Source organism: Cupressus sempervirens, chromosome 9, assembly GCF_028749045.1.
Source record: "Cupressus sempervirens isolate cs-2001-9-10 chromosome 9, ASM2874904v1, whole genome shotgun sequence".
NCBI lineage: Eukaryota > Viridiplantae > Streptophyta > Pinopsida > Cupressales > Cupressaceae > Cupressus > Cupressus sempervirens.
In genome coordinates this window covers 363,292,651-363,319,499 of record NC_143126.1, presented here as the reverse complement: position 1 = coordinate 363,319,499, position 26,849 = coordinate 363,292,651, and the positions used below count along the sequence as shown (strand labels likewise).

The 26,849-nt window shown below is 35.9% G+C and overlaps 1 protein-coding gene across 1 annotated transcript in view; it reads left to right on the top strand.

The window, feature by feature from the left end:
- Positions 1–26,214, top strand: part of LOC149538801 (uncharacterized) — a 92,227-nt gene extending 66,013 nt beyond the window's left edge. Inside the window, exon 4 of the mRNA XM_089800115.1 lies at positions 25,718–26,214. Coding sequence (XP_089656241.1) covers positions 25,718–25,768 — 51 coding nt within the window. The 3' untranslated portion in view covers positions 25,769–26,214. The remainder of the gene's footprint in view (positions 1–25,717) is intronic.
- Positions 26,215–26,849: the final 635 nt, after the last annotated feature.

Below are 26,849 nucleotides of genomic sequence, written 5' to 3'. Positions count from 1 at the left end.
CAAATCCATAATGTCAGAATTGTAGATTTTGGTGTATGAGACCTCCATGTCTTTGTCATTAGTCCCGACTGCTTTGAAATGGCATGGCTTATCATTTGTTAATGAGTGTAACGTCCTATTTAATTGCTTTTGCAATGCTCTTAACACTCCTTTATTCTTTGTTCAACTATTGTAAGCCCTTCATCTATTAATTGTTTCCTTTCATTTTCTTCCTAAGATGTTGGTATTCATTATGATTCCATTGCCAAATGGAATAAGGCCAAGTTCTTATTACTTTCTGAGTAAGAGCCCTCAAAAATAATTAGAAATGCGATGCAATTTTTAGTCCACCACATTGAAATAGGATTATTGAATGCTTCTTGTGGAGGCCTTATACTTTTTTAATAAAAGTGGGTCTAGTCAAGTGAATTAGCCTCCATGTTGGTTTTTATAGGCAAATTGGATAATTTAGTGAGCTTGAGATGTTGCTATTAGGATTAATCTGTGTAGTTTTTGCCTTTGGAGAATATCTTCTACTTATCAATTTAGTGAGCTGCTAGAGCTTATGTCAAGAGCTAAGTTACTGGTTCAGGTTTGGGTTCGGGTAGGGGTTCACCCAGGAGAACCTGATACATACATGATTGTTTTTTCATTATTGTATGTATGGGTACGTGTGTATGTGTGCATCTTATATACAAAAAATAAGAGAATTATATAGATTATAAAACTAAATCATTTCATAGTATCAACCTATGATGCTTGATCATTGATTAATGCCAAATGTCAAAAACATTAAAAATTTAAATACTTGATCATTGTTCTATGTTCACAATTTAAAGAAAATCATCACATCGAATTGCTGAATTACCAGATGATATTCAAAATATAGCTCATTAAAGTATGAAATATGATTCAATGTTCATCAATCATGAAAGTGTTCAGCAATCATCAAATGGATTATCCAAAAAATCAGCATTAATGGGGTCTTCGACAGCTGCAAGTGGTAGACTAACATCATCATTAGAAACCAAATTGGTTCCACTAATGCTAGAGGGTGCTTTGTCATCACCATCATCTACATTAAGCAAAGTGGCTCTAGCAAGATCCTGAATTGTCACATCCAAGACAACAGACTTGGGTGCTACATCCCAAAGCTACTCTGCCCCCTTCTTGTATTTTGGATCCTTATGTGCCACGAGGCCCGAATTGGCGTGAATAAACACTTAGTCTTTTGCTTTTCTTGCAGCCAACCGGTTATGCTTCACTGAGTGGATAAAGGAGTATGTGCTCTAATTTCACTCATTGGCAAAAGAGCTTGCAACCTAGAGGGAAAACCAACAAAATTAAAAATAAAAAGTACTCATTGTGTCTACCTCTGGTCTCAGGAAAGTAGGTCACTGCGGCTTATCATATGCACCAATATAACTTGTCTTGTTAATCTTGACTTGGTCCTCAGCTCTAATCCTATCTCCAGCTCTTGACCTGTCATCAACCTGAAACCTGTGTAAATTGACAGGATCATCTCGAGAACCTCTCTCCCTATCCCAACTTGTAGGGAGCGGCAATACGTTGCAGTGTGTCAGTTTCTGCAGCACATCAACAACATGATGCTGACCAACTGCAAGATCTATGAAAGTCTCTCTAGCCTCTCTATCAATGTTAGAACCAGTGTCGGCTTCTCTATAGCCTCTCTATCAATGTTAGAACCAGTGTCGGCTTCTCTATACCCTGTATCTCTTGAACAACCAACACCCCTCTCATTGATACTACCAAACTGAATCTCTGGCTCTCCACCAGGTGGAGAAGTGCGACCTCTGTGGATGTAACGTCTACCCGAAATAAACCTTTGATCCATGTTGAAATCCAATTTTCTGCAGGCTGGCAGGAAATCGCTCTGATACCACTGTAAGAAGCCAAAATGGCTCTCTCTAGCAAATTGGTAGATATGTTTTGGTTTTTGGATGTTTTTGTAATTTTTTTTGTTTTTGTGATATATGATTTTCTTTTGTTTTCAATAATATTGCAAGTACATAAAGTATATTGAAATGACAAGCAAGTCACTTTTAACAAAAAGCAACTTCCAACTAAACTTTGCAATATTGAAATTGCTATTTATTACTTCACTAATAGGAAATTACAATCATGTGGAAATGCATGTGTGATGACTGTTGTAGATTTCTAATTTGTAGCAAAGGAACCATGAAAGATCAAGCACACTAGTCGCCACAGCCAACTCCCAGCAAGAAACAAATCACAGCTAGTAATGGATGATCTCTGCTTTGACAAGAAAGCTGAAATGCCCTACCTCAGGCTCACACGTGGCTGTTTGAACAAGTGCTGTGGCAATGCAAGGATTTAATGCCTAACAGTGGCATTAACAGCTGCAGACTCATGCCAATAATGGCATTCAAAATCAGAAATAAATCAGTGCAAAAAAGCAGAGATAAAACACCAAACACCAAATGATAGTTGCAGCCTCCTTAAATGCAATCACAGGTTTCCAGTGAGTAATTGCAGCACCAAAACCAATTCTTCTCAGCAGATATAATGATCTCCAGATATCAGGAATGGACACTTAAATAGATAATATAATTCTCCACACTTAAACCTCAATTTCCAGTGATAGTTCACAAAATTTGAAATCCTCCGATATGGTAACAATATCAGATTGAAATCAATATTCAATTCACTACACAACAACAGTGAATTGGAACCTTTTGTCACTGCTAGTGCTGGCTCTGTGGAGTTCTTTGGTTTCTTTGACTTGGCATGCTTCGGCAATCAAGGTTGAAGAAGGATGGATTACAGTCAAAGGAATACATTCAAAGAACCCCTCTGCTTCTTTCGACATGACCCTTAGATCCCACAAACTTGTGGGATTTAAGGGGAAATCTTAATTTTGTTGTTCTTCTTTCTTTCTGGAGGTCTGTTGACTCATTGTATATCTTTTCTTGACTGCCAGTTTCTGTCTGTGGATTGTGAGTTGTTTGGCACCCTTCTTCGTCTTTGTCCCATTCTATCCTTGTTCTATATCTCTGTATGGAGCTTATTGCATATCTTTCGGTGTGGGTTTCAGGTCCCTTTGTTTGAAACCTGAATTGTATTTGGTTTCAAGGTCCCTTCAAAACCTGTTGTCACTTAGTTAAAAACAGTGAATTGGAGCACAATTCAGATACAAAACACTGATTCAATTTTCTATACAACAACAACAATTTGATGCATAGATCAAGAGGAATTAGTCCTCAAGAATTATCGAACTTTAAACCCTCAAGAAACTTGACAAGTAATTAAAAAGAAATAGACATGAATGAGTCTTTTTGCTTCATGAAGCCCCCTTTTATAGTGCAACTTGGCTTCTCCAATTCACCTTACATTAAAGTTGCTTCATCAATACACCTTTTAATTAGAACCTTCCATCAGTTTTTTAAAATAAATAGCTCTCCAACACATAGCTTCATGAAAACACTTTTCATCTAAGAGGCTTCTTTTAAACACCATTGAATTATAACACTTAAATGGTAAAGTTGTTTATAAAGATAATCTAATAAACAACTTATAATATAAAGCTCCATGAACCAATTAATCAATTAAGAAGCCAGTCCACCTGGTGCCTTGGCTGCATTGCTAAAAATAGGAATTGCCCACAATTGACTTATTATAAATAGCAAGTCAATCAACAGAGACCCTCAAGTCACGTTGTTAGCTCACAAGGGTCTCAATGATGAACTGACTAAACCCAGCTGTAGGAGACTGCTAAAATGGGGACATTAGAAGAAATGTGAGCTAAACATAACTCAAGGATAACTTCATCAACTTCTTTCTTCATTTTGCTAATTTTGCTGGTTTGGGTACAACTATAGATACAGGTACAGGGAATCCGATACATGGGTACGTTCAATTTTTTTTTCGAGTTTTGAGTACATTTGAGTACATGTGTGTGTGTGTGTATAATGCATGGAAAAAAATTAAAGACATACAAAATTGTCTAACTGAAACATTTGATAGTATGATACTTCATCATTGATCAATGCCAAATGCCAAAGATAAATATTAAGTGCTAGTTGATAGTTAAAGAATATTCAAATAAGCCATATCATATATGTCAATTCAAATGAAAATCATTACAATTACAGAATTAATAATAAAAAATTATAATTTTTTTCTATCTTCAATGTAGTTCATCAATCATCAAAAGGATTATCAGAAAAATCATCTACTGCAAGTTCTAGATAATTTGAATTCAAAGTGGTGTCACTCACACCAAATGCACCATGTGTAGGTATGTCATCGTCATCCATAGTGACTCTTAAGAAATCCTCAATGGTTGCATCCAAGTTGGTACCCTCAATGGACACATCCCAAAGCTTTGTTGTTCGATCCTTGTATTAGGGATCCTTATGTGACAAAAGGCACAAACTGGAATGAATATAACTCAAGCCTTCAACTTCTTTTGTAGCCAACTGGTTACACTTAACTAAGTGGATAAGGGAGTATGTACTCCAATTTCGTTCAGTGGCAGAAGAATTGCAACTTTGAGACAAAACCAACAAAGTAAAAACATAAAATATGCAAAATAATAAAAGAATGTTAAGTACTAAATTCTACAATGCAAGTGGTAAGAAAACAAAAAATAGTGAGATGATCTTGATTCCAAGAGGTTGGAGGTAATATAATCTCGACCATGGAGATAACACCATGTAGTTATTACTAGAAGTTATTGGTAAAAAACTTGATTGATATTAGTAGAGATCAAATATTCAATATATACAAAGGAAAGTACGATATTTCTTTAGGAAATAGTCATCAAGAATATCAACATTCTATTCTAGTTAACAGATAACTAACAACTAACTAAATATTGGAAAGATTTTTATATTTACAATAGATTACAGTAGATAACCATTAAATAGATATAGAAACTATCTATTATTGTAAGACCCTCCCTTAGTGGTTAATCTATCCACTACACCAAGCTGTCCTCTAAATTTGATTAACTTATTTGGACCAAGTGGCTTGGTGAGAATGTTTGCAACTTGATTCGCTGTGCAAGTCTATTGTCACATTTTCAACCAACTACCAATGTAGTAACAGTGAACATCCACATGCTTGGTTTTGTCATGGAAGATTGGATTTCGTGCAAACTTTATATTGCCTTCCTTATCAACAAACAAAGTTGTCGAGCCTGCTGGTTACATCTACATATCCCCAAGCATTTGATGAAGCCGAACAACTTCACAACTTGCCTTAACTGACCCTTCTGTATTCAACCTTTGTAGAGGAGAGAGAAACTACTGTTGCTTCTTATTGGTCAATGGGATGACACTACAATCCAAATTCAATACATATCCAGAAGTTGACTTTTTATTGTCAACAAAACCTACCCAATCTGAATCTGTAAACCCACTGAGTCTAGGATTAGGTCTTCGAGTGTAAAGAAGTCCATAATCAATAGTGCCCTTCACATAACGAAGAGCACACTTTGTTGCCATCCAATGATCAACCTTAGGAGCTATCATAAAGCGTTAGATGTAGTTGACAACGAAGTTGATATTGGGTATAGTAGCAGAGAGGTAGATGAGGCTGCCTACTAGTTGTCTCTATGTAGTATCAACTGGAGGAGAATCTGACTTGGTTGATAACTTCAAACCTTTCTCCATGCGTGTAGATGTAGTCTTGCAATCCTGCATACGAAACTTATCTCATAGAACCCTAACACATTTGGACTGAGAAATGAAGATAGTAGAAGACTATTGCCAAATCTCAACACCTAGGCAATAATTCATGAACCCAAGGTCAGTCATATCAAAAGAGTGGTGTAAGCTCTATTTGATTCCTTGAATCAAAGATGCCGAACTGCTAGTGATGATCATAGCATCTATTATAAATGACTAGAAGAATGATGTCATCGTCAGTAATCTTGGTGTACAAATTTGAGTCTTTAGAACTCCTCTAGAAGCCTTGATCACTAAGGTACTTATCCATTTTCATGTACCATGCCCTAGGGGCCTGCGTCAAACCATAGAGAGCTTTTTCCAATCTAAGGACTTGGTGTTACTCACCAGCAACCTTGAAACCAAGAGGCTGTGTCATGTAGACCTTTTCTTGTAGGTCACCATTCAGGAAATGACTCTTGATGTCCATCTAATGGACCTTTCGGCCAAACTGTGCTGCCATGGCTAGGACTAATTTGATTATGCTAATCTTTGCGGTAGGACCAAAGGTCTCCTCATAATCAATACTCTAATGCTAAATGAGCTTTTTACTTACCCAAAGTACCATCAGATTTGTATCTTATTTTGTAGATCCATTTGCAGCTAATGGGTTTCTTCCCTAGTGGAAGACCAGAAAGGACCCAGGTGTGATTCTTTAACAGACTTTGGTGTTCGGATTTCATGGCTTGTTCCCACTTTGGGATTCCTTTACCCTCGGAGTATGCCTGAGGTTCAAACACATTGTGAATGTTGACCATGAGGGCAAAATTCATTGTCTCTGTAGGTTTGCTCTTTCTCCGAGCAGTTCTCCCATTGATCAGCTCATTATGTTGAAGATTAGCAAGTGTCTTAGCCCACCACTTAGGTTGGAGAGGAGGACCAATATTAGTATCAAGAGTGTTCTACGATCATGTTCCTCATCAAAAGGATTTGGATCAAAATCAGGTGAAGCATTTGCATATCTGGGTGATCCTACATGAGAATCCGGAGGTGAGTGTACATGAATCACTGGTATTACTTGAGCTACTAGAGTTGTTGGAGCCCTCCCATTAGAGGGGCCTAATGGAAGTCAATCTCCCAAATCATGTGCCTTCATAGGTTGATCAACTCGATTAGGAACATGAGAAATAGGCATGAATGGTCCTCGCTGCTCAGCAAAGACTACATTATGACTATATAGGAGACGAGATGTCTCAGTGTTGATCAAGCAATAGGCTTTGTGAAGATTATCGTATCCAGCAAGCATGAGTTTCTGACTCTTGGCATTCGACTTGGTGCGTGGCACATCAAGGATCCAAACATAGGCAAGAGAACCAAAAATCTTCAGGTGATTGATTTTGGGCTTGCGACTTGACCGGGCCTCTTTCGGTGTCTTGCCTGTGACCGCTATAGTGGGTGACCGATTCAAAAGATAGACTGTAGCATGAATTGCTTCTGCCCAAATCCTCTTCGGAACATGTCTGTGGTTGAGCATGGATCTAGCCATCTTGGTGGTTGTTCAGTTTTGATGTTCAACTACACTGTTCTATTGTGGTGTGAGGGGTGTGGTTTAGTGGCGCTTGATGCCATGAATATCACAAAAGCTTGAAAATTCTTTGGAACAAAATCCCCCCCACCCCCCCATTATCTGTCCTAAGAGCAATAATAGATTTTCTAGACTCTTTTTCAACTAGAGGTTTAAACTACTGAAATATAGTAAACACTTATAATTTATTTTTAAGAAAATAGATCCACATCTTTCTACTGAATTCATCAACAAACAACATAAAATACCTAGACCCAAGAACAAGAGTGCCCATAGGGCTGCAAATATCGACATGAACAAGTTGAAGTACTTGAGAAGCCTGTCTTGAATCACCACTTTTGAAAGGTGTGTGATGTTGCTTCCCAACTTGGCATGCATCACAAACTCCAAGCTGCCGAGTCTAAATCTCTGGCAATTTGAGGACAAGCTCTTCCTGAGCAAGCTGAGATATAATGCACATTTAAGTGCCCATATGCTGATGCCAAAGTGATTTGACAAAAGATCAACGAGCAACCATAGTTCAAGTCTTGAGAATCACCAGTATCAACAAGTCTAAAAAGACAATGATTCTCAAGGCCATGCACAATAACAAACTGAGTCTCCCTATTAGTGATGGTGCATTGATGTAAACTGAAGGTGACATCCAACCATGGAGAGTGTCACAGTAATTGACTGACTGAAAGTAGATTTAGTTCCATCGTTGGAATGCAGGACACATAGAGGGAAATGAGATTCCTCCCCATGGATTGAATTTGAATGTTGCCTTTATTGGCAACAACATACTTTTCCCCTCCAAAAATAACTGAATTTGAATAAGGCTGGAAGTTAGTGAATTGAAGGTGACATCCAACTATGGAGGTAAGTCCATGGAGGGACATGATTCCTTTGTGGACTAGTCCACGAGGAGTCATGGCCCTTCGTGCACTTAACTAATCACATGTAGACTTTGATGATCATCTCAACCATCGAGCTTGTTAAGGAGATATGATCTTGTTAAGAATGATTTCTAATCTACTGTTAAGAATATATCATTATCAATTTCTTTCATTTAGAACTATCGAATATATACATGAATTTGTTTGTGATTATCTATATATATATATATTTGGATAATGATAATTACATACTTCAATCTGAATGAAGCTACATTCTCAACATATCCTTCTAAAAGGATTTAGCAACAAAGGCTTGCTTTGTGGAGGTGGAGGTGGAACTGCGACAGAATTACTGTTTCCACCGATCTTGCTGAAGGAGAAGTGTTCATAGATCTGTGAACTTGAGGTCAACGCCAATAGAAGTGATGGTGAGAGTCTTGATAAGATGCTTGTAGGACTTGGGTAAACTTTTGAGAGTGATTGCCCCAATGTCCTCTTCCTCCATCTCGCATCCAATTGCAAGCAATTGATCACAAATTTTCTAAATCCTATATAGGTGTCCTTGGAGCAATTTCCACTCATCCATGACAATAGGAAACATAGTTTTCTTGAGAAACAAATTTTTTCTTTTATTGGAATTCTCATGTAGTTTCTTTAGGTGCTCCCATATCTTAGCAGTTGTTTTGCTGGATGGAATTTGAGGGAGTTGTTCATCAACTACTAATAATTTGAGAATATTCACTTCCTCCCGATTATGTTGATCATAGGCAATTTGATTAGGACAAGCTTGAGCAAGACGAGTTGTAGTACCATAATCACTTGATTACTATCGCGATATTCAAAGATGGTTAGCATCCGTTGCTTCCAAGTGCCATAATTTTGACCTTTGAATTTTTGATTTCCCTCAAGCAAAATATTTGTCAATAATGTCATGATGTGTTTCCCACTGAAAAATGTGAAAATTTGTGAAGGGACGTACTTTGAGGCAAAATGTTGGAAGACCTAGAAAAAATGAAGAGGCACATAGGAGAGAGCTAAAAAACCCAACAGGAATCTGTTGTCAGATTCTGGACTTGCCAGCTTGAAAATCGAGGCACCCTGAAAAAATGGATAACTCAATTGAGCTCTCAAAAAAGCCATAAAAAATCTGCAAAACATTTTTCTAAACAATATAGAAAATTAGGGTTTTCAAAAAATACCCTAAGTGGTTCAAAAACCTCAAAAATCTACAAGAAAAATGGCGGATTACAGAGAAACCTTCCAAATTGATTTGCAAAATAATTTCGAGAAGTTCGCTTGAATAATTTTTGTGGGAGATTATAATTTTTTTAAATTTATTTTTAAAGTTTATGTTTTGATACCAAATTACGAGAAGTAATTGATTAAAAACTTGATTAAATCAAATGATCAATATATACCAATGAAAAGACAATGTTTCCTCACGAAATAGTCGTCAAAAATAGAAACATTCTATTGTAGCTAACAGATAACTAATAGTTAACTAAATATTAGAAAGATTCTAATATTTACAATAGACAACCATTAAATAGATATGAAAGCTATCTATTATTGTAATAGTAGTAGTATCCATTTCGGATTGGTCATTAACATGGCAGGGAGTATGATTTGTTCCTAAGACAAGCTAGCCAAATTCTTTCCTAGTATTTTCTCCAGTTTTGGATCTTGGAAGATTTTACTAAATGTCTGCTTGTACCCATTACTAACTTTAGAATCTCTATATGGTTGTACTTGTAATCTCCCTAGCATAATAAGTACAATGTTGCTATAATACCTTGGAGATAGGGCATATACAAGGAGGTGCATTCTTGTTCCAATGATGAAGAATGATTGTTTCCACCCTTTTGGAAATGGTTCCCTTGGGTCTGTTCTCTCTTTTTATTACCATGTTTATTTTCTTTATCATCGTTTCCAGGCCATCATAGACACCCCCAAATGTGGTGTATTTGTATCAACAAATTGAATCATTGTCATGATAGTCTTGGTGAAATCCAATATGTATTCCACATGAACCCATTGTCTTTCAAGATCATTAACTTGAACTTTTGGACCCTCTTTGAATTTGACCACTTTCATACACCTTGTGGTTTCTAATAACTGTTTGACTCATAGTTTAGAAACTTGCGGTATTTCGGCAAAATGGTGAGATATCGCAAAATGCTCAGGGTGTCGAAATAAATGCACAAAATATCACTGGCGAAATAAGGTCAAATAATGCAATGATTTTTCTTATTTATATGACGTGAAAACTGTAAAACATGGTGAAAAAACATTGAAAAGTTGTCTCCACTTTAGGTTTAACAAGCCAAATTTATTGGACTTAAAAATTAAAGTTTTTTGTTTCTAGCTGCGGCTTTTTTGTTCTGTGACGACGATTTTAGGTATCCATTTGGCGATTGCAGAGGTGATTCTCAACAGCTATGCAAACGAACAGTTCATACTTCATAGAACTCCCCCCCTTGAGCCACTGAATCACAACTTTCATGCCAAGCCCGTTGGTCAAGATTTGAGTGCGATCAAGATTCAAGATTAGAATATTGTGGGGATTCAAGAACCTTTAGATTCGACCACCACAAGGCACTTCCAGTGGGTCTTTCTCAGTTCTCACAACGACATCACTCTCCTGAGCTCAACATCCATATTAACCTTTGACAAACTGCAACACTTCATTCACCACATTCATCAGAAGTTGCAAGTCGACATTTCCCAGGTATGTTTAAAATGTAAAATTTTATTTTCTAAATTTTTGCATAATTTTTAATTTAGTTTAAAAATGTTTAAAACTTAATTATTTTTTAAAACTAAATACTAAAAATTAAAATATATTAAATGATTTATAATTTTATTATTTTGTTTTTGATAAAAAATTAAGGTTTAAAATACACTAAAATATCATAGGAAACTATATAATTATTTAGTATTTATTATTTAAAATTGATTGTATTATTATTTTCTTATTTATATAATTGTTATCCAACAATATTTAACAAATTAATAGCATTTATAAATTATAAATAAATTATAATATATTTAATTTTTAAAATACCAAATTATAAATCTTTTAAAAAATAGATTTGTTACTGTTATATATGAATTATAATAGTTAAATAAAATAGTATTATTATAATTAAATTTACTGTTTTATTGAAATTTATGTAATAATATTTAGTAAATTTACAATAATGCTTTATTATTGAACTATTTTAATTTATATATAACAGTAATAACTTTAGTGTATTTTTTAAAAGATTTATAATTTAGTATTTGAATTTTTAATAGATAATGTATGCTTTCTAACCATACATTGTCTATTTTTTGTTAGAGTCTCTAAGTCTACAAGATGACTAGTGGTGGTAGAGGTAAGGACCCTTTATGGAAACATGGGATCCTAGGGGTAATCAATGGACACGTCGAATGTATCCATTGCAATAAGCATATGACTTCAGGGATAAGCCGATTGAAATACCATCTTGCGAAGATTCCATGCAATGATATTACACTATGTGATGTATGTTCGGAAGAGGTTACAAGAGAGGCTTTGACAAGCCTACAAAAATATGCACAAAGCAAGGTAGAAAGAAAGAGGACATTCGAGGCCATGACAGCTCCAATGGGGACTTTTAGTTCTATAGGATCACAAACAGGTGGAGAGGGTTCTTCTATTGGGCCTTGGATACGAGGATCGAGAAGTACGGGTGGGCCTCTAGCAGACTTTTGGGTTCCACATAACACTCCCGGTGCTCAACTCGACTTGCTAGGCACTGCATGGAACAAATAGATGCATGAGAAGACAGAGTTGGCAATTACAAGATTTTGGATCCATAATGATATTCCCTTCAATGCTTTATGTAGTCTATATTGGGATCAAGTGGTAACTTCCATTTCTTTGTCTAGTAAGGGGTTCAAGCCCTCAACTCCCTATGAGGTGAGTGGGCCGTTGTTAAATGTCGAGGTAAGAAATATTCATCAGCTTGTGAAAGAGCAAAGAAAAGTTTTGGAATAGAAAGGTTGCACTATTATATCTGATGGGTGGACAAATGGCAGGAATAAGATGCTCATCAACTTTATAGTTGCTTCAAGGGGGACAGTTGGTATTTCTAAAATCAGTTGATGCCTTTGATCAAGTAAAAAATGCTGAAAATTTGTGTAACATGTTGGATGAGGTGGTAATAGAAGTGGGAGTGGTTAATGCCATCCAGATTGTGACTGATAATGCAGTTGCGTATGTGGTAGCCAGTAGACTTCTAATGGAGAGACATCCCACATCGTTTTGGAGCCTTTGTGCTGCCCATTGTCTTGACTTGCTTCTTGAGGATCTAGGGAAACTGAGTTGGGGGAAGAAGGTGGTTGAAGATGGAAGGAATATTGCAAAGTACATCTACAATCTTACATGGGTCTTGAGTCTTCTGAGAGAGCACACTAGTGGTAAGGATCTTGTACGAGCAGGGGTCACACACTTTGCTACTAATTTTCTAAACTTGCAAAGCATATTTGAGACATTGCTAGACCTTAGGCGCATGTTTCTTGACAAGAAATGGTTAGAGAGTCCTTATGCCAGGAAGCTTGAAGCAGAGAAGATTGTGAGGATTGTGTTTGATGCTAGCTTTGAAAAGCTAGTAGAGGAGACCCTCAAAGTAAGTTTTCAAGTCTTCATTGATGATTTAGTATTTAATTTTGAAATATTTTCATTGGCTGATTTTTGTATGTTTTATTATGTCTAGGTGTCAGAATTGTTGGCAAAGGTTCTATGAATTGTGGATGGGGATAAAAACCAAACCCCATAGGGTTTTTACATGAGGCCATGGATAGGGAAAAAGAGGCCATTCAACACTTGTATAGGTCAAATGAGGCCAAATATATACCCATATGGAACATCATTGATTGTAGGTGGAACTGACAACTTCACCAACACATTCATGCAGCTGCCTATTTCTTGAACCCAAAGTACTATTTCTCCAACACTTTTAAAGCAGATGTAGAGGTTCAATTTGGCTTGGACACATGTATTCGAAGATTGATTGCTGATATAGACCTCTGAGAGCTCATACTTGATGAGTTGCAGAGCTACAAGAGGGGCCATTGTTTCCTTCTTATTGGAAATGTAGGAGATACATCTTGCAACCAGGTAAAAAAGAACATGTTTTTAGTTATATCACACCATTTATTTCGCTCGTGAAGTTTATTGGAAGTTTTACCACATAATAAATGGTTTTCTCCATCCTTGCAGATCTGTGGTGTGGAGATTATGGTGCCACAAAGCCTAATCTTCAACAGCTTGCCATCTGAATTCTATCGCAACTTTGGTGTGCTTCTGGTTGCGAGAGAAATTGGAGTACTTTTCAAAACATACACATAAAGAAACGTAATAGGTTGACTCAAAAGCGCTTGAAGGACTTGGTTTATGTGAAGTACAACCTTCTCCTGCATGAGAAGAAGATGAAAGGGCAAGCTTTATATGAAGCGCTAGAATTGGACGACATTGATCCATATTCAGCTGATTGGATTGCTTCTCCTGATGGTGAGGATGCAGATGCGGATGTGGGTGAACCTTTATTGACAGATGAGAAGCTAGTTGAGTGGGATGTAGATGTGGCAACACGTGAGGAGGAACATGAGCTTGGTCATCAATCAGAGGCTTCTGTCGAGTGTGAGGCACCTGTTAGGGTACTTGTTGAGGACATTGCCACAACAACTACTTCAACACCACCCACCCAACAACAACGATCTCTTTTGAGTTTTACTCGTAGCCACAATTTATGATTGCTACTTTTAATTTTCATTGATATTGAAACTTGAACTTAATATGTATTCAGAAGTAGTTGTTTCATGGAGTTTAATTTTTATGTATTGAACTTATTTATATTCAAATGTTGTACTTGTTTTTTGGAATATGATTCTAGCACTATGTTAGTCTACTAAGTTCTACTTGCTATGAATTACTGTTTAACTAAAAACTTTGATTGATATATGGTGGATATCTCAAATTATTATATATTCTACAAATTTGGTGCGTATGTATGCGTTTTAAAGAATATTTTAAGAAATTGTGTATTTTCAAATGTTCGATAAAAGTGTCAATTAATTGCCGAGTTTTTGCCAATTTATTGCCAGCCGAGATATTGCCTATATCAAATTTTTTAACTATGGTTTGACTAATGCCTCTCACACTTTCAAAGGTCATCTAAGAACATTTGTATGAGATGCAAGCGGCGTCTTAGCAACCTAGGATCATGTAAATAGTAAGTATAAACACATAAAAACATATGAAATAACACATTAAAGAAATATTACAAATTTATATACATATTGATGTTGAACATGATATAAATAAAGTTAAATACCTTCAATAATTCCAATCTCGAGAATGTTTTGAAAATTGCTTGTGACATATGGTGGTCTGTCGCAAACATTTGGATCTCCTTACCCTCTTGGCATATTTCACTCATCCACTCTAGTTGGGCGCTAATTGCTTGTATCACCTAGTTGAGGGAGTGTACGGTGTCCAAAAATGTGCTCATATCTTGCCTCAACCAAAGCACCTGTAGCACAACAATATTTTGCATTGTTCGCAATCACTCTCATGACTCACCATTTGTATGGACTCAATGAGGATCCTGGAAATGAACTTTGCATCATTGACTACACTTCCACAATCAACCGCTCTCAAAAACATTGACATTTTCGGGGACACAACAATAACATTTATTAATGGACAGTTTTTGCGATCTTTCCATCCACATAAAAAAATAGAAACACCTAATTCTATCCAAGAATTGCAAATTTGTTTCTGTGAGGCCTCGACAAAATTCTTCTCTTTGAAATGGTTGTATGCACCTTTTCATACCTAGGACTTGAGAAACCAAGAGGTGCACTATTGATTATTGATATCATTTCCCGGCAATACGATGATCTCACCAAGTTGAATGGAGGATTATTGGCATAGATGCAAAGTGCAATTTCTCGTTGAGTAATATATTTTGTCTGTATTTTAAATGCCTTGTCTAGTGGACCTCTTTTGAGGGTGGGAGTTTCAACTTCATCTTCAACTTTTGTACAGGGTATATGCAGAAGTGATGTTTGGAGGCTACTACTGTATCAGTGGCTAAATTCATAATTTTTTTTCCTCAAAAAATAAGCACTTTGTTTTCCTCTCACAATCATTTTATCAACATCTTCTTATTCTTTTACAAGTGTTGCTATTTCTACAACAAATAAGCCCTTTTTATTTGGGCCCTCACACATTCCAATACCTGTGAATTTCCACTCGAGAATGAGCCTTTGTTTTTTGTAAATTACATAAATCACACTTCCAAATATATCCCAGACCTCGTGAAATTCATGAAACCCTTGTGGTATGTATGCATTAAGGAGATCCTTCACCAAATTTGAATCACTGGTTACTTAATTTTAAATTAGTAAAAAACTAAAAAATGCTAGCATACAAGTGCACATAAAAGATACAAAAACATTATAATAGATTTAAACTTGGACCTTTTTTCCTAATTTTTAAGAAAAAGCTTGAAAATTTTCATCACAAACTTGAAAAAAATCTTCAAAATCTAAAACAATTCAAAAAGACTAAAGAATAGGATCAAATGCTGATCTTAGATGCTTAAATCTCTTTTGTGGAAGCTATTTGGAACTACACAAATGATCCCCTTTGAAAAAACTACGTAACTTTTGAAATGCCAAAATGGATACAAAATGAGATGAGAGTAAAACAAAAAACAAAATAAAACGCTTTTAAGTTGGATAGCCTCATAAAGGGCTGTTATAATGTTTTGAGCAAAAAAAGGAAAAAACATTTTTTTTTGTGCTTTTTAAGTCGCAAAAAGTAACTGGCCCATGCATGCACACCTAGACACACACCAGATGCATGCACACAGGGTGTGCAGGCTGTGGATGTGCTCAGATGCATGGGTTGCATGGTGTGCATCTGTAGTCTGGGATGCACATCTGGACCCATCTGAAGCACACATCTAGACTGGAGCATATCTAGACCAGCAGGGTGTGCATCCGACAACTTATCTTTTCTGTGAATGCTCCGTAAGTCTTTAATGCAAACTTGATGATAAGGTCTCTATCTGAAATAACTGTATGTAGTCTGATTTGGTTACTTCTAAAGCATGTTTGATAGTTTGCAGATTTGATATATTATGCATCACCTCCTTTTCCAGTAAGTTTGCCTTCTTTCTGGGCCCCGTTGTGGTCTTTTCACACCATCACCCCATTGCAAACACCACCCCCCCACCCATCCGATTTGCAAACACCCCCCCCGGGATTTGTTGTTAGGATTAGGTTTAGGCAGTAGGAGTGTTTGTTCTGAGCTTAAAGGACTAGGAAGTGGTTGATTCTCCAAGCCACCAAGGTTGCAAGCATGGACAACCCTTAAGGGTTTTAAAGCCAACAGGGATAAAGTGAAAAAAATTGTGAAATCTTACAGAAAAAATCTTGTGTTGAGGCACAATGCTTGCTGAATGTTTTGCAAATGGGGTTGTAAGTAAAGTGTGCTTGACCTTGGAAGAAACTCTGTGGTTAAGCATGCTTGAGCTGGAGTAGTACTGGGGTAGGTGACCTTGCAAGAATTCCCGATGCTTTGCCTCTGTGAGCATCACCTAGATGCAATGAGTGCTAATTGTTCTATTCATACTCATGAGAGATATTTTTTTAAACCACTACTTAAAATGGAGCATGAGATAGGATACTTCAAGTTACTTCAACACACAAATTAAAAATGAACTTCGTTTGAATCTGAACAGGGAAAGACTAGTAAACACTACTATTCAGATCAGTGCCCTATTCATTGGGTTTATTATAATTCTGACATACATCTACATTTTATAACAAGAAATTGCCAAACAACTTTTGGACCAAAAATACCACTGCCTTATAATACATTGCAACTTTATTTAAGACCTAGACTGCTTATCAAACTCCTTGAGCGAACCCTATGAATATGTGATTCTAATATCCAAGCATTTTAATTAATTCCTTGAATTAAAGCATGAATACAATCCACATACATCTTAACAATGCACTGAATTAACAAGATCCTTGATCAAATTAAGACAAAACATGTAGAATTCACACACAGGAGAGAGATAGGCCAGAAACATGTATTCTCATTAACTTGAAGTTACTCTTGTTATACAATGAGAGACATACTTAAACTGATTCAAAACCTGCAAAACTAACAGTGACTCATTGTATTTTCTCTACAAAGATGTTTACAAAATGCTCAGAACTCCATAAAATTTTACCTGGACCAACAGACTTGAAAACAAACTCCTATTAAAAAAGAATTCAGACCCAGTCTCTTGGCCTTGATTACCCTTTTATAGAAACAAGGCCAGCAAAACACTTTACATATTCATTTGACATACATAATTTTTGTTACAAAACAGCTGCAGAAAAGACAAAATAGCAACCGCTTGCCTGGAACATTCTTCAAGTAACTTCTTGCATCATGTCCTTTGATGAAGATCCGATTTTAGGTACTCGTGAATGCAAGGCAAAATGGTAGATGTGTGACATTTGGTGCTAAAAAATGATGCTATGCTGACACTTTACATTTTTAGTCCTCAACATAGATCATAACCCAGACCTTATACTTTTCATTGGTGGGCCAGTCAAAAGCCATAAACTCATCAGACTTCTTTCTATAAGGAGTATATTTTACTGCACATTGGTTAACCTCTGTTTCAAAAGTATCAAAGAATATTCTACTACTGATGATTTTATCCATGCTTCCATCTATATTTCCAGCATCCAGATCATCATGAATCTCATCTTGGCCTCATCTTTCCAAGTCTGCAAAGATTTTACCTTTCCATTCTGATCCATGATACTTGGTAGGAGTCTTCTTCATCCCATTGAAACTGTTAATCAACTCTCTCATTCTACCCTCCATATGTTCAGGGATCATTCCAAATTCCTGCAATGTTTTGACAAATAAAAAGGTGGGGGGAATCCTTAGGGGCCTCTTTTGGTGGTGCTTTGAACCCAAATTTACGAGTCTCAGCTCGTGAGCTCTTTGTATCCATTTATCATATAATGGTATAGCAACTTCCTTGTCCCTATCAAAGTTATGGACTGCTTCACACAGTAAAGAATAGCAAGAATGAATGCTAACTGGTTTTTCATCAACTTTTTGATTCAAATGATATAAAACTGTTTGAATAATTTCTTTCCACTGAGCAAATGATTAATGCTCACCCTTAACAATTTGATCTTATAATTCTTTAATCTTTTGTTTTAATTGCTGCTTTGAGGAGTCCACTGAGCACTCTATTTCGTCAATGACAGGAGGAATAAGGGAAGAAGGGGAGGTGGCCTTATCAACTGCCTGTGGTGTTGCAACATTGGAACTAGAGGGAACTGCTGCTGAAGAGGAAGAAGGGAGGGCTGCACCTGCAGGGACCAAAGCCTGCAACTCTGCAATTCTCTGATTTAACAAGCAGACTTGGGCCTCCAATTCAGTGCACCTTTTTTGATGCTCTATGATACTCTCTAAATAAATGGCGACACCTCAGTCTGTATTCTTCTGTTTCATTCCTCTCCCTTTTTGTGGCATCATGTCGCATCTTGGCCATTTCCATTACAATTTTGGTGGCATTTCAGTGTCAACAGCCTGTTGTATTATGACACTCCCCCTCACATTTGGATTTATATCTGCTTTATTGGGCTTCTGCATTGTAGGGGACAAGGACCAAATAGCTGGTGTAGCATAATCGCTGTTGTAGTATGATCCCTTCATAGCAAGATCAGTTTGCTCTGCTTCAGTTCCATGTATGGTCATACTTCTCCTCACGACTTCAAAAGCTACAACATCAAGAATATTCCATTCCGACAAAATCATTAACCCTGATTGATGCACAGTCCTCTTCCCTTCTTTTGGAGTGATTGCCTCATTCTTTTTGCATTTCCAGTTGCACTTCACTCTAACTTCTTCTACTGACCTATCTGGCTTCTGAACCTCTTTCTTCACATCTTCCATGGTATTCATCTAAGTTCATTCTCCAAAGCAATATTTGCAATGGAGTTGTCTTTACAAAACTAGCATCATCAAAGAAAGCAGTACATGCTTCCTTCTTCATGTCCCTATCTATAGGTCATACTCAGAAACCAGAATACAATCTTCAGCTTGAGAACCACTCTCATCACCACTCTGCCCCTCAGCAAATAATTGCACTGGCTCCTGATCCTTCCCTTTGGATTTTGGGGATGATGGAGATGGTGGAGAAGTTGGAGTGGCCTCTTCTTGATCTATCCCCAGGGTCAGAAATGTGAATACCTTTGAGTGGCCTGAGAGAAGGGATATCTGTTTTATCACTCTTCACAATCTTCTTTCCCTTTCTCCTCCTCAGCTCCTCTTCATCATCGCTATCACTGACCTCGTCCCCTGTACTCCTTTTACAAACTTTGATATTTATAGGGGCTACATTTGGAGGTCTTTCCTCCTCTTTGGGGTGGAGGTGCAGATGTTGCCTTAGATTGCAACACATTTGAAGTCAACGGTGCATGCAAAAACTTCTGTAACACATCGGAATTGTCACCTTCATTTAATATATTGAGCTTTTTCCACAAGGTTATGATAACATGATTGAAATACCCAAATAAAGTATTCATTTTCACAGTGAAAGGAGTAACGGTATATAGGGGATCATATGTGGGCTCAACCTTCTTTACATCGTTCCACAATTGCTTGTATGCCAACCACTTGTTCTTGCTCTCCTGCTGCTACGTCTTATCATATATCTTTTTTATCATATCCTCCAGGTAGTTCAATTCATGTGACATTGGTGTCATCTTGATTCTCTACCTTAACAAATTATAAAAATCCTCTGGGTCACTATGCCTTGGAACACTGGCCCCTAGATCATAAGGTTGCAGAACCTGTTGGAAATAAACCCATCCCCCTTTGTTGACAACAAAGAATGGCACTACTGTGAAATCAGGGAAGATAGTCCCCTTGTTTCTTTTCCTGTTAGCTCTTTCTCTTGAACGCAGGCAATTTGCCTCATGACTTTTGCAAACCCCAACCTCAAACTCACATTACAAGGCAACACTAAAGGCGTACCACCAAATCTCTATAAAAATGTCTCCCGAATTGTGATCAACACCAACAAGCTTTGACACTCTCTCTTTAGGTCTCAAGAAGTCCAGCAATTGTTTTGGTAACCTTGTGGATTTAGAATTAGCCTTGCCACAAGCTTAGATGCAAAGCAATTATCAAACAGGTAACTGACAACATCTATGCCCTTTGACAACATTGTGCTCCATGTCTGTATTGGCATAGGCTCATCATCCTTTTCTCTTATCAGGTTCATATATTGTGCAAAGTAATCAACATTCTTAGCAAGAAACATGTGCAACAAAAGAGAATACTAGTTGAAATGGTTCTTTCCTCCTTTCTTCAAATCACCCAATTCTTAATGAATGTTGTTTACTACATGACAGTCATAAATTGTTGTGAAATTTGGATGTTGTTTTTGAATAGCCATATACAATTAAAGGGTATCACAAAACCCACATTCCTTCCAAAAAATTGACACAGAGAATAGAAAGTGGCCCTCAAATGTAGAGCAAAAGCCTCAGAAAGGTTCCCTAATGCTAGGTCCTATGAAGTAACTGGTGGTTCTGACCTTTGCCAGATGGGTTGGTAGTAGGCGCCCTCTGACAAAATCCTTTGCTTTTGCATACTGGAATGCACTTGCCTCTAAATCCATAGCCTCTAAGAATCCAGATGACCCATAGATGTCAAACACCTTTCAAAACCTTCTCTGCATATTCGCAATATGGGCTCTCCATTATTATCCCTTACTACCTTCGCCTCTAGATCACATCTTTCTGCTACTGACAACATCAATTCTGCATCCATGAACACATTTGGAACTACCAACTTCTCCAAGTCATATTGCCAAGCATTAGATTTTGGGTTTACCAAACTAATTTTCCCGTACCACATATTGGATTAGTCTAGACTAGTCATGGGCACAACTTCAGAAATATATGCGACCTGGTCAAATAAGCCCTCTCCAATTTTCCATCCTTTTACCAGTTTTAACCCATCATATCTATTGTTGTGGTTGAGGGCTTCAATTGGTCCAAGAAATCATCAAAAATATTTTTCTTCAAGCATTCCCTTTGGGCTGAGTGATGTCTTGATGGAGGCAATTTAAATATTAGTGCTCTATACAACAATAATTCAAACACAAAAACTAGGGCTTCCTAATCAAAATCAAGAATTCACCATGAAACCTTACCCGGTTTCAACTATTCACTACCCAAAATACTTAGGCACTCAAATACAACCGTTTCCCACAGTTCACACCAATTCAACTAGATAATCTTCAAGAATATTGTAGGAGGATGAAAACACTACTTACAGCTTTAGCATTTGAAATAGTACTGAGTTTTGTGCAAGAAGATCTCCTCCAATTGCCTTAACAGCTCTAGAGCACTTTACAATCTTGATGAATGCAAAATGAATCAAAAACCAGATCAAAAGGGACTTTTATTTCACCTTCTGTAACTACCACTCTCGTGTCCTATCCACCATTAATTCATACAAGTGAACAAATGGCTTGAAACCCTTTGAATTTTGAAATTTAAATCTCAGTTGTCGATCACATTCAAACTGGCAACATCCGATGTTTCAAATCGGTCAATTTGAGCTTGATTGCCATATTAACAAGTGGGCCCAAGAACCGGCCAATAGGAAGACACCACATCATAGAAAGAAGCACATCAACACCTCAACCCCACATCTTTTCAAACCCCTTCGGTCGAGTACACATTGTGAGATCTTTTGATCCTGAACAAAATAAACATCATGCGACTTTTATCATGGGATCATGAGGACTGTCAATATCTGCAACAACTTAACCACCAAACAACCAGAAGAGATCAATAAATTTTGGTTACCTTTTCATCTGTATTAATGCTAGTGAGATGGCAGATATTAATCTTCAAAGTGCAGATTATTTGGTTTTACTTCAAATCTGGTATAAGTCTGAAGTACGATTTGCAGAGGTTTAGAACTATTTGTGTTTTCAGTGCTTCTTATCTCTCGAGGGTTGTCCATATATATAGCCCTACCAATGGCCATACCAAGGGCGATCATGTCTGTTTGGTCTGAAGAGACAAAATGATTAAATTATGATTGTTTGCAAAAGCCCCGATCCTAATCGGGTGATTATAATTTACCAATTAAACATTAAAACATAAAACTTAATTAGGTTTTGTTTGGGTAAACAAATCATCACCAATCTGCATTAAACAATGATCATAGACTCAATCAATGCTTGATCTATTTGGCAAGGTAATAATACTCAATTTCAAGAGATAATATACAGATATCATACTTACATGGTATGCACGTTTAAGTTGAATTTGCCGATGGTAAGGATAATAATTATGTTCATATTAATGTGTGTATGCATGTATATCAGTTCAGATGGTGAACCGGTATACATGTGTGCACACACAATTAATAGGTTAATCCTTCCATACTGACTGACACTACCATATCTTTAACAATCTGCAGCAAAAGAAAAGATCATCATCGAATTTCCCATGTGCTGAAAGACAAGCACTTTAGTTGCAAGCAACTTAAATCCAATGCAACTGGCAACTGTAGTAAAGAATTCCCTGTCAGCAAATCTGACCAACCAACTGTTGCCATTTAGTTGCAAGCAACTTAAATCCAATGCAACTGGCAACTGTAGTAAAGAATTCCCTATCAGCAAATCTGACCAACCAACTGTTGCCAACTGTCATCCACTTGGTCCCACCTCTCAGTCACTTGCTGTCCTAGGACGTGTGGCAGCATCTTGTAATCCCACACTGAATAAAGATTGAGCACTTTTGATCATGTGTAATGACCCGTACCAATAGGCCACTAAACAAAACCCTAAATTTAATGCACGGCTAAAGTATATTGCTGAAATAAAAGAAATAATAGTGCCAATGTATTCATCCAATGAAAACCAAATGTTTTTACAAATGATATGGAAAATTTCAGCACCAAAACATTATGACATAGCACCTTACAGAGAAACCCTAATTGGTTGTATACAATTGAGAACTTGTTGCAACTACAGATTGAAATGAAGAACTTGGATTGATCAAATAGTGGAGACTGAATGCTGAAGATGATATGGTGAAAGTACAACTCCAACTGAAACTCCAAATCAGCAATTAAGCACAAATGAAAGGACTGAAATATCCTTCCCACAGCTGCAATAATTCAGGTGATCTCTCACACCCTCAAAATTGTGTACCAATTGAGAGTTTTCGTTCTCAATGGCCAATTGTGACTATTTGCAGAAACCTTAGGCTCCACAACGCACATAAGCAAAAATCAATAATAAATCTCGATGGTAGACAATGAGCCTTCAATGCCTATTTATTCTTTTTTTCTTGATAGGTCGGCCTCCCTTTTTAATTTTTCTTTGCTTCTTCCAGCAACCTCTAGAAGCTTTTTTATTTAATTTATGAAGTTACCTTATAATATATATATTTTTAATTGATAACTTTATAATTAATTCCTTCCAAAAACAATAAATAAAAAAAATGGGACATTACATCATGGGATCACGAGAACCATTGTTCCTTGCAACATTTATCCTCTGAGAAAACAATAACTTGAAATATAATCTGAACACCTTTTCTGACAAATCAAAAGATCTCCATTGAAATTCAACAGGTGCTGAAAGATGAATATATTAGTAATCCTATATTTAATGGTTAACCAAATGGGAGGACAGACATAACATAACGCATAAACAAATAGCGCCAACTGACCAGCAAGGGACAAATGTCACTCTCGCGCAATCTTGCAATCAGATTGAGTAAGACAGACGATATCACGGGATTGCGGGACAAATAAGAAAATGACATGTTGCCATCTGATGAAGGGTCCTGCCTAACATGAATGTTTAACACATAATTTGGTGGAAAATTTGTAGGGACCACGAATTCTGGACTTAAGGAAATACGACTGAGGTCATGGAAATATTAAAGGGGTCAATTCTTTAAGTGTTAGGATTTCAAACATCTTGGCCCCCTTACCAACAATGATGGCACCCATCCTTAAGTTAGAAAAGTTAATGACAGATTAGAAAATAATAGGGTTTACTCGACATGCCGACAAATTTTTAACATAAAACCCTAAACCCTTCACTCAAGAGACCTAAAGAACACTTGCAAACCCTAAAACAACATGAAATTCATTGAAGCACCAGGAATTTCACAAGCTGATTTTTTTAACCACCACTAGGCTTGTGGAAACAGTGAGACAAAGGCCACAAAGGAAACGGTGTTTTGGAAGGCGGCTGAGCACTGTTCATTGCATGTGAGTAAGTTGTTTGCTAAGAATTAAGTGTAGACCACCATTTAAGAATGAGGTAAACCACAAGAGTGCAAGTGTGGTAAGTGTTGCTAAGTTAGGGAAAATTCAATCAGAGTAATTATCATGTGCTAGGCAGTAGTTTATATGTTTGAAGCAAAAGAAAATTGACTTCTTGTTATTAATGTTAATGTTGATGACTTTTATTTTCCAACTCTTGCCTAAGTTGTTAAAGATTGTAAACATCTAATTAGTATTGGTCCAAGATTTGTAATTTGAATACATGATAATGAAATAGTATTTTACTAGAATATGAGTTCATTATAGAATAATAATATTTCAGTAATTATAAAAGTGAGTAAAAGTGAGTAATACAATTGAGAGAATCAGATAAAATAATATTTTAAACAAAATTTATAAAAACTATATGATTTAATTTCTAAATTTGTTTCTAGAAATAATTATTAGAATTATTGATATGAATATTAGATTTCTCTTCAACAAATATCAATTTCTTTTATTAATGAGATGTGAATGGAACATTTGTAATATTTTACCTCTTCTATTCAAATGCTACAAAAACTAATAAATTTTAGGAAATTATAGGACATATGCAGATTGGATTAGGAAAGATCCATGGTATGGAAATATCATTGAACTAGTTAAAAATTAGTTGTCTTCTATGTTTTTTCCTAATTTTTTTTTATGTTTTTTTAAAAGTCAATATTCTATGATTTTTTCAAAAAAATTAAATCTTTTGGTTTGCCAATTTTTTCCCCAAAAGTTACTCGATTCGTTAAGAGCTCTGCAAGTCACAATTTGACTGAGAGTTAGGACATTGGAAAAACTCAGCCAAACTAGGCAAATAAAAAAAACTGATAATCTTTTGTGCAAATATTAGTGAAGAATATTGGTAATATACATTTCATAACTTCAATTATATACTAAACTATTTAATTGCAATTACAATAATGATAATGCACACGTACATGCAAAGAAGGAAGTACTTAAAATGGTTTTCAAATATTGAACTTGAAAGATGTTATGGAAGGACGAGTTGCTTTTACATTCATAAACTTGCTTTCATATACATAAAAAGTTGATTTAGTAATCCATGGTAATAGCACTTTGAAGTTTCACTCATGTTATCTTGCTCTTAATATACATAGTAGGCCTTTGCTATTATAAAATCTGTGACATTTCAGATGGCAATACATGATTTGCTAAAGTTTGATAAAATCATTATGTTGTTATGCAGTTTATGGACGTGGCCTTTGATCTGATGCAAGCACCTTTTGGTGATCGGTGATCGTGAGTTTTCTATTGTTGCAGCTCTTCTATTAAATAGAACATCTCTGTCCATTTTGCATGTTACTTTTGTTCTGGGCTTGACAAGCTATGTAATTATCTTTCTTTTCTGGGGAACATAATGCAAAGAGAGTCTCCACTATCGATTTGCATCTCTGCAAACTTTTCAGATGAGTAATAAATACAGTTATGTGAGTCTTCTGGAATCACTGCGTATTTTCCTATCTGCAGAACGCGTCATTAAAATAAATGAAGTGCAATTAAAGAAGGCAGCCAAAATATTGGCACGGGTTATGATGCAAGATATTTGCACCCAGCCTCTGCCCATCTACTTGCCCTCAGTGTTGTCCTTCGCTGACAACACAGTCTCTCGAATTAGAACTTTATTTCTAAAGCCGATACTTCAATTTTTTGAAAATAAACCATTTTCATATATTTTACGGTTTAGTTTAATGTCTAAAATTATATAGATAATATATTTTTATTTGTATATTTATAATGAAAGGTGAAAATATATATATTTTGTTAACTTCTACATAAACTTAAAACAAAAAAATATTAAAATAACTTAAAAATAATTAGTCTTTATTTAAAATAATTAATAATAATAATTTTTCTATTGAAAATTAATTTATAACTAACTAATTATTATTTCATAATTTTTTAGTTAATTGAAATAGATACCCTATAATTAAAGATTTAAATAATGTATTATAATGTTGTAATTAAAGTATTCTTGAATACAAATTAAATAGAGTAATTATAAAATATTGACAACACTTAATAAATTAGAAAAAGAAATTTAAAGGTTATATCTATATTAGTATTTTTAATTATAATTTGACCAAAATCTTCTATACTAACATGTGTTATTCATATTTTAATATATTGAGATAATTAAATTATTGATATTACAATGCATTACATTATTTTTTAGTGATTTTCTTTAAAAATGTCTAATTGATTAAAAGTTCAATTCCTCTGTGAAACAAAACTTTCCCACCATGCCAATTCTTGTTCTACTTCACCAAGAAAACTTCACAAAAAAGAACATTTCCAAAACTATGTTGCAAGAATTCTTT